This window comes from Falco biarmicus, chromosome 8, assembly GCF_023638135.1.
Source record: "Falco biarmicus isolate bFalBia1 chromosome 8, bFalBia1.pri, whole genome shotgun sequence".
Lineage (NCBI taxonomy): Eukaryota > Metazoa > Chordata > Aves > Falconiformes > Falconidae > Falco > Falco biarmicus.
This window is the reverse complement of record NC_079295.1, coordinates 44,736,859-44,753,170: the sequence shown is the minus strand read 5'-3', so window position 1 is coordinate 44,753,170 and position 16,312 is coordinate 44,736,859. Positions and strand designations below refer to the sequence as shown.

The 16,312-nt window shown below is 40.7% G+C and overlaps 1 protein-coding gene across 18 annotated transcripts in view; it reads left to right on the top strand.

Moving 5' to 3' along the window:
• Nucleotides 1-16,312, top strand: part of ANKHD1 (ankyrin repeat and KH domain containing 1) — a 117,161-nt gene that overhangs the window by 87,905 nt on the left and 12,944 nt on the right. For 12 of the 18 annotated variants that reach the window (XM_056350656.1, XM_056350647.1, XM_056350651.1 and 9 more), the window contains 13 exons: nt 323-465; nt 1,249-1,462; nt 2,686-2,861; nt 3,540-3,702; nt 4,874-4,969; nt 5,269-5,385; nt 6,462-6,636; nt 7,027-7,480; nt 7,929-8,006; nt 10,155-10,301; nt 11,791-11,901; nt 13,490-13,639; nt 13,945-15,560. In XM_056350656.1, the coding sequence (XP_056206631.1) occupies nt 323-465; nt 1,249-1,462; nt 2,686-2,861; nt 3,540-3,702; nt 4,874-4,969; nt 5,269-5,385; nt 6,462-6,636; nt 7,027-7,480; nt 7,929-8,006; nt 10,155-10,301; nt 11,791-11,901; nt 13,490-13,639; nt 13,945-15,560 (3,640 nt within the window). The remainder of the gene's footprint in view (nt 1-322; nt 466-1,248; nt 1,463-2,685; nt 2,862-3,539; nt 3,703-4,873; nt 4,970-5,268; nt 5,386-6,461; nt 6,637-7,026; nt 7,481-7,928; nt 8,007-10,154; nt 10,302-11,790; nt 11,902-13,489; nt 13,640-13,944; nt 15,561-16,312) is intronic. The other 6 variants (XM_056350649.1, XM_056350660.1, XM_056350659.1 and 3 more) reach the window with 1 other exon arrangement.

The following is a 16,312-nucleotide window of genomic DNA, read 5'->3' as shown; positions in this document are numbered from 1 at the left end:
GATAGATCCCTTGTTTGCAGACTTCAAGAAGAGCTTCACTTTACGGCCTTGCATCTTTGATTAGGTAAAATAATCTTTCTGGAAGACAAGTGTTGCACTGCTGCAACCCACAGAGATTACCTGATGTATTCATAAGTTGCTAAGTCTGTACAGCACATACATAAAAGTAAAACAAAAGAGAGGTTTTCCTGTAGAATCTTACCTATTGACAATGGAAACTGGTAGCATACTTGGAAGGTTTGAAGATGTGATAACATCCTTTCACTTCCTGAGTAATCAGCAAAGCCACAGTATCTTTTAATGTGCATGCTTGTCTTTTCAGGTTGTTGATTTGCTGTTGGCCCGAGGAGCAAATAAAGAACATAGGAATGTGTCTGATTATACGCCATTAAGCCTTGCTGCGTCTGGTGGCTACGTTAATATCATCAAGATTCTTCTCAATGCGGGGGCAGAAATTAATTCAAGGTAATGTACTATGTACACCAGATGAACTGCAGTATAGCACAGACACTCCGTTGTTGGCTATGTACTGAGGCATAGGCTGGAATCTTGAGTGCTTTCAGACCTCCTTGCAGCCATTCTACACTGATATTATCCTTCATGTTATCTTAGTGCTTTTAAATTGCTTTTAACTGTCAAAAATTTCATCTGCCTTATACCTAAATCTTAAGGGATTATTACAGTTTGGAAACTTATTCTTTCCCTTTTCCACCATTCTGGGATCTAGAAGTCAAACTGTTTCCAGTAGAACCAGGTAAAGGAATGACGCAAAGCACTTGGGCCAGCTCTGTGTTTGCTTGAAGATGTCTTTTTCAGTAAGAGGAACAAATTTACACAGCTATGTCCCTTAAGCCTTCATTCATTTTAAGAAAAATTACATATATTCTATCACTTTGAGCAAGTTAGAAATGCAGCTGTGCTAGAAGCATGTGTTTTTATGAACTGATCAGATGCAGCCTTCATTTTTAGTATATGTAGTTTAAGGCTGATGTGTGCCTCAGCCATCTGAATGTCTAAAAGCTGAAATGTATTTTCCTTTATAAATTACAATTGTCTATTGCATGTAGTTACTTAAATGATTTCTCCAAATCAGTTAAAAAATGCTAGTATTTTAGGTCAATGTCTATATTTGTGTATGTTATATGTTTCTTTCTGGCTTACAAAAAACATTTTGTCCCTCTTAGACACACTTATTTCCCAGAGCATTCCTCTGGTTCTGGGAACTGCAGTTTGTTTCTTTCCCTTTAGGACTGGTAGTAAGCTAGGTATTTCTCCTCTGATGCTGGCTGCTATGAATGGCCATGTACCAGCAGTGAAATTGTTGCTTGATATGGGCTCTGATATTAATGCCCAAATTGAGACCAACCGGAATACAGCCCTCACCCTGGCCTGTTTCCAAGGCCGAGCAGAGGTGGTCAGTCTACTTCTGGACAGGAAGGCCAATGTCGAGCACAGGGCGAAGGTAAGTGTGTGAATCACCTTTCCTTATGATTTATTCCTAACAGGTGATTTCTCCGAGTCATCAAGTTTCTTCAGATTTCCCTGTTACTTTGAGCTGTCTTGGCTCAGAGGATTTACTGCATCAGAGGACTTATTAAATGCTCTGAAATAAGTTTTTTTTCTTTTTTCTTTTTTCTTTTTTTTTTTTTAAATAGAAACATCGATGATGAATTTTCTGCATTAGGGAAAAGCTGACTGGCCCTTCTGAGTTCATAATGAAACTTAGATTGACTTGTTCTGTAGTACTAAGAAACTTTTCAAGTTTAAGTTTGACACGATACTTGTTAACAGAACAGATGGTTATACATATTTTTACATATCAGTAAAGTCTAGGCAGGAGAGAATAGTGCTGCTTCTGGTGATTCTCATATAGAACAGAGGTCTTGTCTACAACAGAAGTAGTGCAATCAAACTTTGTAAAACTTTTACATTACTGTAGAACCTGTGGCTTCAGTACTGTGACTTTCTGTGCCTCTGAAATGCTCTACAGGTCCCATCCTTTGGTACTCTGGGACGCCTTTGTGTCTCCTACCATAAAGCAAGCTTTAAGCTTGTGTACACAGCCAGACTGATTTCCCCAGCACAAAGGAATTTTTGGTAACCCCTAAAGCTGCTGAAATAATGGCTGTGTCTGTCCTACCCCGCCTGCTTCTGGAATGACTGTGGCTGGAGAAAAGGGGATATGGATAAAAGCCAGCTCTCAAATGGTCAGTTTGGCATGTTAGCAGCTGGTATAAGTTTATTTAATAGTCTAGCCTGGCAACCAAGTTGGGCGCAGATCAGTCTCAACGCTAAGGGAGGCTAGAGAAAAGCAATAAAGCTAGTTTCTGAGCATTTTCTTAGAAACACCTGTGTTTTCATTTGTTCTGTTTAGAACGTTGATCTGTTCTAATCTGTGTTTTACAGAATCTCTGTTGTAAACTTTTGTTTTTGCTGTTGAGACAGGTTATCTGGTGGTACTTAGTCAATTGTATAAATCAAAGCCCGAGAGTATTCGTTCTTTTTGCGTTTTTTTTGTTTTATTTGGGTCTTTTTTGAGAGAGAAAATGCTTGAAGGTTAGGCTTCTAAACTAAGTATAAGCAGCTAAATAAAAAAATCTGATTTCCCAGTGTAGAAATCATTTGTGTCTTAGCCAAAGTATGTTGTACAAATTTCACACTGTGTAACTTACTCTCCTTGCACAGACTGGTCTCACACCTCTGATGGAAGCAGCTTCAGGAGGATATGCAGAGGTTGGAAGGGTTCTTCTTGATAAAGGAGCAGATGTTAATGCTCCGCCTGTGCCTTCCTCAAGAGATACAGCTTTAACAATTGCAGCAGATAAGGGTCACTACAAGTTCTGTGAGCTCCTGATTAATCGGTAAATTATTCCTTGTCATTAGCAGCACATTGGTTTTGTAGCTGTATTCTTCTGTGGCAAGAGTGCCCTTGTTTACATCGCCTCTTGCATCTGATAGTAAAGGGAATGGGAAGCTGCAGAAGTAGGATGTGGTATCTGTTCCCTACTCTCCACTGTTATCTTGGTGTATCCTGCTACTTCAGTGTTAATTAAATGAAGCAGGCAGCTGGGACCAGAGGTAGGCAAACACTGTCTGGCTTCACAGCTCTGTTGGCTGTGTATTAATCCACAATTCCCATATGAGCATTTCCCAGCTGTCACTTGGGAGGCAAAGTCTGAAAGTAACTCTTGAGCTCTTCAAGCATAACCGTGTGCACTGCTGAAATCTGAAGGGGCTTCTTTGTCCTGGGGGGAGCCACCACATTAATGATGATTTAAAGGACCCGTGGTTGCTATTTGCATTGCTGTGGTGCAGTAGGCTACATGAAGTGAGTGTTTGTTACTGTGAGGTGGTTTGAATAATTCCTGTGTTGCTACATTGCAACTTAAAACAGCAGATTTCAGGGACAGAATTTTTCTATCTAGTCACTGTAATTAAAGTTATATATAGAGTTTTACTCTGATCTTTCACGGCCTTACTTCCTGACTTCCACCTTTATTCATACCTTGTTTCACTTGATTACACTTGTACTTTATTAGAGGAGCACATATTGATGTTCGTAACAAGAAAGGAAACACACCTCTGTGGTTGGCAGCTAATGGTGGTCACTATGATGTGGTTCAGTTGCTTGTGCAAGCAGGAGCAGATGTGGATGCTGCAGATAATCGGAAAATTACACCTCTTATGTCAGCGTTTCGCAAGGTAGGAGACCAACAATGTTATGTTTCAATGCTAAATGTTTTCAAAACAAGAATTTCTCATTTGGTCTTAAATCAGAATGCTTGGTTTTGGAAAACTCATATATTTAACACAGCAAAATTACTATTTTGGTAAAATGCCTGCTTTAAAGTAATCATGATCTGTGTACTTCACACAGATCTAATTTTTGAAAGGTGAAAAACTTTGCTCCATAAACCATGTTAACATTATTATTTCCAGTTATACACTGTCCAAAAACTTGCACTGTTTGATATTTTACTGTTTCGAGATTACCATTGTCCCCTCTAAATTTCTGCAGATCAACTGCTTGTTTCAGTCCTGCTTTTGAGATGAGCAAAATACCAGTCTGTAATAAGCTGTCCTGATTCCTTTGTGCTTCTCCTGTTCTGTTCCTTATTTGTTCTTGAGTGGGACACTTTGTGTAGTTGGCTCTTTTGTCACCACCTTTTCTTCTTGGCAGGAAGAACATTGTTTCTTCAGTTATGTTGTTGAACACAAGGAGCATAGCTATATAGCTGAGGAGTTTATTAACTGTAGCTGCCTGGCCTTTAACAAAATACCAACTTGAGTGTACAGCTTTCTTGACAAACAGCAATACTGAGCTCCACTGCTGTCCCTCCACTGCTTTCAAATAACTTCAGATGCAACAGTTGGGTACTTCTCTGTGGTTACACAGTATACCCCATCAATGAGTGGATCCAGCAGCAAAGGAATGTGTTTGCTAGGATAATATTCAGGTGGCCCAGTTCCCTGATTAGATTTGCCTTGTAATTGAACAATCTAAGTTAGCTCTGTGTTGTGAGTAGCAAGAGTGGGCTGGGGTGACAAGTGGGGTCTAAAGAGGGTCATCTGGCCTGTTATTAAAAACATGAACAGCTGCCTCTGCCCTTGGGCCTGTTTTGTTTTGGTCCATGTATTTTAAAATAAATTTACTTGTGTGAGAGCTTGTCTTTGCCACCGTGATGTAGAAGAGCAGATGTGCTGGCAACACTGAGCAAACAGTAATTACCTTTCTTCCCAAACAGCAGCTTACCAGGAATGTTCTTGCTTATTTTTAGTCTTTTGCACTGGACTAGGAGATATCAAACTTGTATTTTCATGATGAATGTTGAAAATTGTATACAAGAGATCAGAATTTTCTTTCCTATTCTAGGGGCATGTGAAAGTAGTTCAGTTCCTGGTGAAAGAAGTTAACCAGTTTCCTTCAGATATTGAATGCATGCGATACATAGCGACAATAACTGACAAGGTGAGTTCAACTTCAGGAAAAGACCCTATTCATTATTTTCAGCAAATATATGCATGAGGAATTCTTAAGTATGCAAAATCTGAATGTACATGTTCTCACATGCATTTGATTCAGAGGTTTATGTACGTCTCCTTTTTAATACAGAATAAAAAAAAAAGTAATCAGCATTCAGAGTCCTGTTCTGTTGAAGTAGTCTGTATGTCTACAAATACAGGGAAGCTAATCTCACATTTGTAGAGCAAGCCTTACTCGTCAATTTTAATTTATTATGGAGGTAGTAAGACAAGTTTGCATTCCAGGACCTGTTGAAAAAGTGTCACCAGTGTGTGGAGACAATTGTGAAAGCTAAAGACCAGCAGGCAGCAGAAGCAAATAAGAATGCAACTATATTGCTGAAGGAGCTAGACCTGGAAAAAGTGAGTAGAGAGTTGCTGTTGTGTAGCATAGCTGTTTGAACTATATATTAATCTATAGGCTGTGTTTTCTGTTGATGCTTCTTGGGGCAGTAGTTCTTCATGCTGTGATTGTATGTGCTTTCTTTCCTCTAATACACAAAAAGTGAAGCATACACTGAGGGTGGCAAATTAGAACTGCCTTCTGCTTCAGCCACTCTGTTGTCCCTTTCAGTAAAGCTTGGACTTGTCAATAGTTAACTGTAGGTAGTAGCTCTCTTGCATTACTTCAGCAAGTTACATTCATGACAGGTGATGTGTGAGTAATGTTGGTCTTCAGTCTTGGTGGTGTGATACATGGTATATTATAAGTTGTGTAAGATGTGTTGTTCATGAGCATTTTATGGACTTAAGCTGCCCGATGAGCTATATGGAGTTGAGCAGAGAGTGGAGAAAATCAACTTCTCCTTCACCAAGGGTACTGTGAAGTGTCCTGGAGTAATGCAGATGCTTCTTCAGCATTCTTTAGCGGGCTCTTTTAATGGAGGCTTTTACAGTTTTTGGCAAACAAGCTCCATATTATTAGTTCATTACATTTTCCAGATGGCTGACTTGTTAAACACCTATAACTTGCTGTGCAAAGCTACAGTATTGCATAGTTGACTTGGCTGATTCCATATATAAAAAAAAAAGCGGTTAAAATTATAGCAGTTTTTTCTGTAAAATATTCTGGGAGATCTTTTTGAGATCTTTGTGAACATTGCTGCAAAGAATGTTAATGAAGTTATTCAGTATTTTTTGGGAAAGGACTGAAGTGATCAGAGATTTGCTGGTTATCCAGTAAAATTATACTTTTTATAGTACCTCTGGTTTTGTTGTTACTTTGTTGTCATTCCTTAGAAGTTTTGGGACTAACTAGCCATGTTGTTCCATAAGGTATTCCCAGTTTCTGCATAATGATTCAGTATATGGCAAAGTTCTAGTTCATTGTGCTCTCTCCTTTCTCCCTCCCCTCAGATTTCTAGGGAAGATCTGAATTCTAAGTATATTTCAGTCTGTGTGAAAATGTTTTTAAATATGGATCCTTTTATCCTATACAGTCAAGAGAGGAGAGCAGAAAACAAGCTCTTGCAGCTAAAAGGGAGAAAAGAAAGGAAAAGAGAAAGAAGAAGAAAGAGGAACAAAAAAGAAAACAAGAAGAAGATGAAGAAAACAAGCCTAAAGAAACTCTGGAACTTCAAGAAGATGATGATGAAGAAGAAAATGATGATGAAGGTAAAGAAAAAGTGTTTCTGTGAACAATGTAGTTGTGGGGATGCCTTTCATTAATCATCTAGGTAAGGGAATCTGTTTAAAAGCTGGCTTCTCTGGTACTGTGACATTGTTGCTTCTGCACTGGTTCTTCCCTCTGCAGTCAGAGTTCCTGGCAAAACTCCTTTATTCACTTTCTCTCTGCCCCTTTGTCTTTTGTTCACCCCTCCCACCTCCACTCCACCCTACTTTGTTCCTAAAAGTCTTTTGCTCTTGGAGGATTTACAGCTGAATGTGGTGCAAATAGTCTGACAGCTCAACAAGGAGCATAATTTCAGCTGTAGTGTCTTCAGTCAGAGCACTGATTTCTGTATATTGTGGCTTTTGACAATATATCAACGGCTTTTCTTTCAGTGGATCAAGAAGTTCCTATAGAGCCTCCTAGTGCAACTACTACGACTACAATTGGAATTTCTGCAACTTCAACTACTTTCACAAATGCCTTTGGGAAGAAGAGAGCTAATGTGGTGACTACCCCCAGCACAAATAGAAAAAATAAGAAAAATAAAACAAAAGAGACTCCTCAGAACATGCAGATAATTTTACCAGATCAGCATATATCTCTAGCACAGCAAAAAGCAGATAAAAATAAAATAAATGGAGAGCCAAGAGGTGGTGGTGCAAGTGGGAATAGTGATTCAGATAACTTGGATAGCACAGATTGCAATAGCGAAAGTAGCAGTGGAGGGAAAAGCCAAGAGTTGAACTTCACAATGGATACAAATTCGTCTGAGCGGCGCTATGCCTCATTACTTATCCCCTCTCAGGAAGAAAAAACGAGCAGCTCTGCTTCAAAAACACCAACAAGGTGAGACTGCCATATTGCTTCCCTGTTGTTTCACAGAGTTTTACCTATGCCAATGTAAAATTTGTAGCTTAAGCTATACACCAACTGGTACATTCCCAAAGTCTTGAGAAACTGAGTTTGCTTTATTTGTGTAGTTCTTAAATAACACTGTCAAAATTGTTGTATGCAACCTCTTTGAAATGGTGAAGGTAAGATTATTTTTTTTTAACGGGCTAGCTAGTTTTTAATACTACTTCAGCAAAGGAGCCAGTTACCTCTCTGTGCTATTTAAGCATCCATGTTGCATTGTCAACTTTATTAGAATAGATTTGAAAGTGAATATGCTGGGAATTGAAAAAGGAAATGCCAGCTTTACTTATAATCAATTTACAGAAGTGGTTTCATTACCTTTTGATTGTTTTATGGTTTCATCATTAACTCAGTTGAATTGCAATTTCTTTGTTTTAAGGAGGGAAGAAGTTGATGACTCTGAGCATTTCACCTGCCAGGTTGATGGCCAGTTTGATTTAACTTTGTCAAGCCAGAGGTGAGAGTCACAAGAACTTGGTGAATGTACAGGGACTATATGGATGGTTTGGAAGATAAAATATAATCGTAAACATAAAAATGAGCCTTTTTATAACACCAGTTTCTAGATAGGTCATTGGTCTGAATCAAAAAGCTTAGATCCTGTCTGGATCTGTAGTAGTCTTTGATTATTTTTATGTATAAGCAGTGTGAGTCTGATCCTCCATAGTTTTCTTTTTTCTTTTCCTGCATTAAGGGAGGGGAGAGGGTATGGGGGTTGATCTACAGGACAACTGGCTGGCTGAGAACCCAGCTTCAATAAGAACGCAAACACTACAGGATCAAAAAGAGCAGCAGGTGTTAGGACTGTTGCCAGATTGATTGAGGCACTTGCCTGAGAGCACGAAGGGAGTTGGGGTTTTCTTTTTTTCTTTTCTTTTTTTCCCCTAGTTTAAAATTAGGGGCAGAATGAGTGGATTTGTCAGCCCTTGTGTTTGGGGGGGTGTATGTTTTGGATTACCTTTAGGAATGTTAGAAACTGGATTTTGTCTACGTACTGGTTTATGAACACAAACCTTTTGTCCAAGGTCTCCTAAAAAACCCTTGAAATCTTGCGCAGTTCACTACAGCAGGAGTAACTAAATGCATACTTCTAACTCCTTGTTGGAAGTGGTGCTTCTGTTAAAGTACACCTAGGAAGCAAGACAGTATGTAAATATCAAAACGGGGCTAGTGTATTTTATTAACTTCTGCAGGTGCTCTTTGGCTTTTGCACTAGGCAGACTTTGTCTGAAAATAATTTCTAAATTTGTTCTTCCTGAATTCCTCTTCTCTCTAGTCATAGACGTGCCAATGCCAAGGCTACTGTAACTGAAATATAAACTCAGACTTCATAACAACACTTCTCTGAAAACATACCTAGAGATTTTCAAAGCAGAAAAAAGCTTTTAAAGTCTACCCAGGAATCACTGTTCCACAGTGTACTTCATTCTTTTCTTTCGTATGCATTTTCTTGTTCTCTTTGGTTCAATCTTAACAGTTACCTGAGAACAAGTAAAGTTCTACGGAGAACTTTCAAATGCCTTGGGCAGATGTACTATCAGAGAGCTAGAAATTACTAAGGTAAAGAGAGAAGACACTGCTATTTTAAAAGGCATATTGTCTAAACATTGCTTTTCATATAATCAGTATGCTTGGGTTACTTAAATGTGGATAGATCTCTGAAGTTTGTATATAGTATAAACAAACAATTTGCCTGCAAGAAGACACAGTGAATGTAAAATATGGTAAAGAATGAAGAATAAAATGGATAAATAAAAATTTGCATGTAGTAAAGAGGAGGAGTGATGCTTAGCAGGATAGCTGAAGCATGAGGTCCTTTGTAAATTTTCCAGCTATGCCTTGCTAGTATAACGTAAGGCTAGTTTTTCAATAACTTTTGAATGTTGCTGAGTATGTTTCAGTGCTGCTGATAAACTTGTGGGCTCCCAGTGCTGCTTTTTTTCACCTCCACATAGGTCAGTTAGCCTAACAAGAGATTGCCTGTTCTCTTTAATTTTTTTTCTCTCTCACCCAAACTTTGTGATGTTTGTACCACTAGAACTGCTGCAGCTGTATTAGTACCGGTAATGATATTTGGGCACCTGCTTCCAAATTTATGTCACTGGGACTTAAATACATAAATGTGTTCAAATACCTGTGCCTCAGTTAACCATGCATAAAATGGGGAGTGAGGTGTAGAAGCAGTTTCCAGGAAATCTGTAACAATAAGACCTGAAAAAGACATTTTCAAGTACTTAGTAATAAAAAGACATTGTTGCTAAAAGTACCATTTATTAAAAAGCTATTTGAAAAGGAGGACATAGTATAGACACATTATCAAGATGTGCCTAAGTGGCTGTGTGCCACCTGTTATAAACTATTTTTTTCTGATGTCCTTAGTGCTTCTGGTATTACTTCACTCAGTTTAGCACTCCACTTCTTGGAGGAAGGATATAGGCTGTGGATTAGAAGGTAAAAAAATTACCTGTGAAGTCACCCAACAGTTGCTCCAGGTGGAAAATAAGAATGAAAACAGTTCATGCTAGTAGTTTTAAGCTGCAGAAATGTACACTGTAATGCTGTCGTTTTCTTCTGTAAATTATAATCGGCACATTTCTGTTCCCAGACTTGACAGTGAAGGTCATTCAAATTCTTTGTCAACTACTTATAAGCCCGTTTCCCTGCCTCTGACCTCTCCAAATGTAAAGCTGAATCTGACTAGTCCAAAAAGAGGCCAGAAGAGAGAAGAAGGCTGGAAAGAAGTGGTTAGAAGGTAAAGACTTCGATTCTGTGTTTAAAAACTCTGTGAGCTCTTCAGCTTGTAAATTATTCTCAAGGATTAGAATGTCCAACAAGCTTAATTACTTAGTTGTATGATTAATTTATAAAAAAATCTATCCCCCTTCCTTACTCTTATAGTGCTGTGAAAAAAAATTGCATCCTAATTTTAGCATCTCCTCGCTAACTTAAGATCAATATGGCATGAACATGTTATTTGACTTAACCTTTGTGTTGTCAAATTTTACCTGTGACTTCAGTGGAGTAAAGGCTGTGGGGATAAGATAAAAGGGGGAGGGAGCAGATGGCAGTGAAAAGCCCCAGCATCCAATGATTGCTTGCATGTGAACTAAAGGCGGGATGGATGTTAGCAGAGGAGAGATGGATGATCTTCAAGGCTAAAACTCATAGTGCTTTGGGTGATGATCTTGGTTGCTGATTCCATGGAAAATGTTGTCGCCTTAAACTGAGTGCTAGAGATTCCATTAGATTTAAAGGTTTTCAGTGAAGCAGGCTTTCCCTTTGAAAATGTACTGGGTTTTATTATATGGCTCTTAACACACCAGTACTTCCGCTGTAACCTTTATGATGTCTACTACTTGTAACTAGAAGTGATCACCTGGCTTTCCTTTTTTGTTCCCTCTATCAAAAAGGAATACAGCATAAACATAGAAGTGTCAGAGGCTTCAGGTGCACTTATAATGCCCTCCTGTGTTTGTGTTCTGCAATGGTAGTGACCAAATATGCTTGTTTTAGAGATTTTTAGGCTATGTGCACAGAGCATAATTGTACAAAGAATTTAACGCATTGATTAGTGGAAGCCACAGACTGTTCTTAATAAAGGTTAAAAAGGCAATTTAATCTGAAAATGTAATTTAGAGTTGGTTTGGTCTCTGCCTTTTATTGTATTCACAAATGGGGTTCTCCTCTGTGACATAGCCTTGCTGAATGTATGATTGCAGGCTGCCCACCACTTGGTGAGTCATGCAGGCATGAAACCATTAAACAGGCAGCAGAATTTTCCAGGGCTGCACACAGACCCCACCATTGGCCCTGGAGCTGCTCCGTCTCTCCTCCTGGGTCTCTTGAGTCTCATAGGCTCAACTCAGCTGCTTGGTTGGGTATTGTCTGCTCTTCTGCTGGAGGTGGTAGGGTTCTAGAGATGTCATCCAAACTCCAACCTTTCCTCATCCCTGAGGAGTCAGGCCTTACATTATAAAGAACGTGACCACAAAGCATGCAGTCCAGTGCAGCACTGGTGTTTGCTGTGCCCTGACTGATTGAATCATTTATCCTACCAGAGAGCTTTTTGGTGACTTTAGATGCATATGCAAAATGCCCGGGAGCTGCATGTCTTCCTCTTTTAAAAGTCTCTCTTGGTCTCAACAACAGTTCTCCTTCCCTCTCCCCTGAGTAACCCCCTGGCTGGAAGGGATGTCTATCAAGGTAGTAACCAATGAAAACATCCCTTCTGCCCTTGACAGGCAAGTAGGCAGAGTTTTGAAAGACCCTCCCCCTAGCAACACTCTGCAGCCAACACCAATTGAGCAATTTCAGCTGCAGAGAGGAGGGCGCTGCTGTTCGGGAGCAAAAAGGTACTGTTTTGAGCACTTCTCAAGGTAAAAACCATCGAGCTTGATGGGTAGGGAGGGAAACAGCAGTGGGTGATGGTGGTGGATGGGAGCCTGGGCACTGGGGTGACCTCTCCTGTAGGAGGAATGTCTCCATGGGTGGTGGCATGGAGCTTCTAGTGGGCTGAGGTGGAAGCAGACCAAGGTACAGTTAGGAGCTCTGTGAGTAATGTGGGCATACCTTGAAAGTTAGGTGATGATGGAAGCTCTGGTTTGGGGAGGGAGTGACTGGGATGTCTAGCTTGAGAGAGGAGCCTTGGAGGTGGGAGTGGGGGAAGAAAGCCCAAAGCATTGAAACAGCCTTGAAAGAGACCTGAGTGCATGCTCTGAGGACCTGATTTTTGGGAATGGGGAGGGTTGTAGAATGCTCTTCTGCAGTAGTGGGGGAAAGAAAAAACACCTTGACAAGATGACGTGATGCTTTAGAACATTTCCATGTATTTAGATGTGTTTGAAGTAAAATGAGGTTCCTTTAAGTCCTATTAAGTGAGAAATAATTTCCTGATGATCAAGTTACTTCCACGTTTCCAAGACTGGAAGGTGAAGGTGGCAGTCTTTTGGGAGGGGGTGGTGGGGTAGTGATCTGTACAAAGTTTGGAGGCACCTGCACTGTGATCACAGTGGTTTCTGAAACACCTTTGAATCCCCACTAATTGTTCAGTGTTGAACTAATGCACATCACTGACGAGCTCGAAAGTGGTATATGGGCTTGAGAGGTCCGGCCTTTAAAGTCTGGGGACAGTAGTAGCCCAGAGAGACCTTGGCTGGGGTCTGGTTGCAAGCATAGCTCGTGTTCAAAGACTTCCCAGTACTGTATGCCTGCACTGACCCACCAATACCATGTGAATTAGAAAAATCCTTAATTGACTTATTTTGCTGAACACATGGGTTGCAGTGTTGTGGCCTGACAGTGAGCTTGCTTCTGAAAATCTGTGCTGCCTTCACAGTGGCTTCCAGCAGCTCCTTAAATCAGAGCTGCACAGTTTAACCACCTGCCATCTACCATTGTGTAGCATCACCAATAAACTTTCAGATCTTGAGTTCTGAGAGATGGATACTAAAAGGCTTGTGAATGCAAGTGGTATTACAGAGCTGATCACTGGGAAGATGTTGGGAAACCACCTTCTTCTTATGTAAACCCTTGCTATAAACAGTCAAAGTAGCTACGCCATGGGCTTTTAAGTTTGAAGCGGTGCTATTTATGTAAATTTAGGTTGATAAGCTAAGAATTTGTCTCACTTTGAAGGTACACAAGATAAGGTAAAATCCAAAAGTGTTTCTGAAGCAGTGTGAGGCACATATGTCTGTGCCACAACAGTGGTGGAATAAAACGCTTCTGGAAAATCCTTGTCAGGTATTGAGCATGATGAGTAATTTCAGTGGGGGGGAGTTCTAGAGAGGCTCCAAAGGGTGAAGAAAATATCAGCAGAAAACCACTTGCTGCCCTGAAACTTAAGAATATTGCATCAGCCACCTGTTAGCCAGCAAGGTATTTTTGCATGCCTTTGAAGTCTTGAATACGTTTCACAAATTTGTGATCTTTGTGATATAGGTCAAAGAAATTATCTGTCCCAGCTTCTGTCGTATCTAGAATAATGGGAAGAGGTGGGTGCAACATCACAGCAATTCAAGATGTGACTGGTGCCCATATTGATGTTGATAAGCAAAAAGATAAGAATGGAGAGAGAATGATCACTATAAGGTACAGTATCTAGAAATTAAAGTCTTGAGTTAGTCCACAATGTCATTTATTGAGGAGTTTGCTTTTTAAGACAGACAGCTGCTTGGTTCTATCCTACTAGGAATAGAAGGTACGTTACTGCTGCCAAGAAATGCTGAAGGTCTGCTTCTTTAAAGATAATCCTTAAGATATGCCAAAGTCAAGAAGTAAATCACTGGAGTAAACATACAATAGACTTGCATACCAGTACAAAATTGTGGCTATGGAATGTTGCGTGAAGTGGGGTTTCCTTTTGCAAAAGATAAATATTTTTGTATTTAATCTAGGGGCGGTACAGAGTCAACGCGATACGCAGTGCAACTCATCAATGCCCTTATTCAAGATCCTGCCAAGGAACTAGAAGACTTGATTCCTAAAACTCATATAAGAACACCTGCTTCAAGTACCAAATCAATCCATGCAAACTTTTCATCTGGAGTCAGCACTGCAACTGCTTCAAACAAGAACTCCTTTCCTCTTGGAGCACCACCCCTAGTCACATCGCAGTCATCAACACTGTCTACTTTCCAGCCTACTAACAAATTAAACAAGAATGTCCCAGCAAATGTGCGCTCATCTTTTCCGGTGTCTCTTCCTCTAGCTTATTCTCACCCTCACTTTGCCTTGCTGGCTGCTCAAACTATGCAACAGATCCGGCACCCTCGCTTACCTATGGCCCAATTTGGAGGAACTTTTTCACCTTCACCGAACACTTGGGGACCATTCCCAGTGAGACCAGTTAATCCTGGCAGCACAAACAGCTCTCCAAAGCATAGTAGTTCGAGTCGTGTAGGTAGTCAGAATGGAAATATTTTACAGACAGAGTCTCCTGGATTAGCTACTAATAGTTGTCCCATTACTGTCTCTTCTGTAGCTGCTTCCACTCAACCGCTGTGTGTTACCAGTAATCGGACTCCCTCTTCGGTCAGAAAGCAGTTGTTTGCTTGCGTTCCCAAGACAAGTGCTGCAGCAACAGCAATTTCAACTGTGACAAGCGCCTGTAGCACTCTGCCTTCAGTTTCCTCTGCCCCCGCAAACAACGGGCAAGTGCCCACAGCATTTCAGCCATCTAATGCTCCACAAACACAGCATTCCGCACTTAAAGCAGAGTCTTTCTCTGCTGTCTCAGCACCCAAAGAGAAGGTGCCAGCACCAGACCAGCTCGCTGCAAATGAGTGTGCACCATCTTCCGTTGCAAGTAGTTGCAGTATGTCAGCTAGCAGCAACTCAGGAGTCACTGAAACTCACCCATCGAGTAGCCCTGCACCGCTAAATAATGTCCAAGATGAAATACTGCCGACCAGCATGTCAGATATCAATCCCTCCATGTCGATGCCTTTTTCATCCAGCTCAGAAACTGCTCCTTTAAGCTTAGCGTCACCCAGGTCAGTTGTTGCAGATAATCAGGACAACAGTAACTTACCTCAAGTAGCTGTACCAGCACCTCGAGTTACTCACAGGATGCAGTCCAGAGGTTCTTTCTATTCAGTGGTACCAAATGCAAACCTCCATCAAGATCCTCAGTCTATTTTTGTTACGAATCAAGTTCCTTTGGCACCTTCTCAAGGTCCACCTGCTGCAGTGCAGCTTTCGTCAGCCATGAACGTTATGAACGGTTCTCAGATGCACATTAACCCAGCAAACAAATCATTGCCTCCTACCTTTGGGCCAGCAACGCTTTTCAATCACTTTAGTAGTCTTTTTGATAGCAACCAGGTGCCAGCTAACCAAGGATGGGGAGACTGTCCACTCTCTACCCGAGCAGCAGCCGACCCATCTTTCACTGTTCAGTCTACCTTTCTGAATAACGCTGTGCTAGGACATGTGGAAAACGCGCATCCTGACAACTCCAAGGCTCCTGGTTTCAGGCCACCTTCTCAACAGGTTTCAACTAGTCCTGTAGGTAAGTCATTAAGATCATGCACTGGACAGAACACTTTCTCCAACCATTAGACTTTCAGAATCTCAAACTGATCGAGAAGTACTTTACAAATGACAGCTAGAGAATACTAATATAATGAGGATGGCCTATATTTTCCAAGTGCTCTTTAAAACACTGATTATTTTTTCCCCTCTTTTCTTCAGCTCTTGTAGGATGTTAGGTGTTGGGAACATTGCAGACATTGCATTGCTTACCCTCTGTAAGGCACAGGAATACTTCCACCTGTTTGTAGAGTTCAGAATTGTAACTTTTAAGTTGAAATGAAATATAGGGTTGGGTGATACCAAACCTGAAACACTGGGGCCAGGACTCTTGACAGGCTCCAGCTGCAGGAGAGTGACTGCGTGCAGTTGTTCAGTATATTATCTGAGACTCCAGCTTGACTCAACGAGGGTAAACTCTCTGTACCTTTTGTCTCTCGATACGGCTCTGGGATTTTAAGAAGCTTATGTTGTGATTTGGTGTGCTACAGCATAATAATAATAATACACTAATGTGTTTTGTTAGGAAGTTACTGTCCTGCTGTTAAGTATAGCAGTTAAAGCTTGTCTGCATTTATTTGAAATGGGTTAGGAACACTCACAGTGAGTTCTCTGCCCTTGCTGTGCTGTGCCTAAAGGATTATTATCATCTTAGTGTTAAAACTATGCTGCAGGCATGCTGAACCCATTTGGCTGGAAGGGGCCCTCAAGAGATCTAGTCTGTGCCACCCT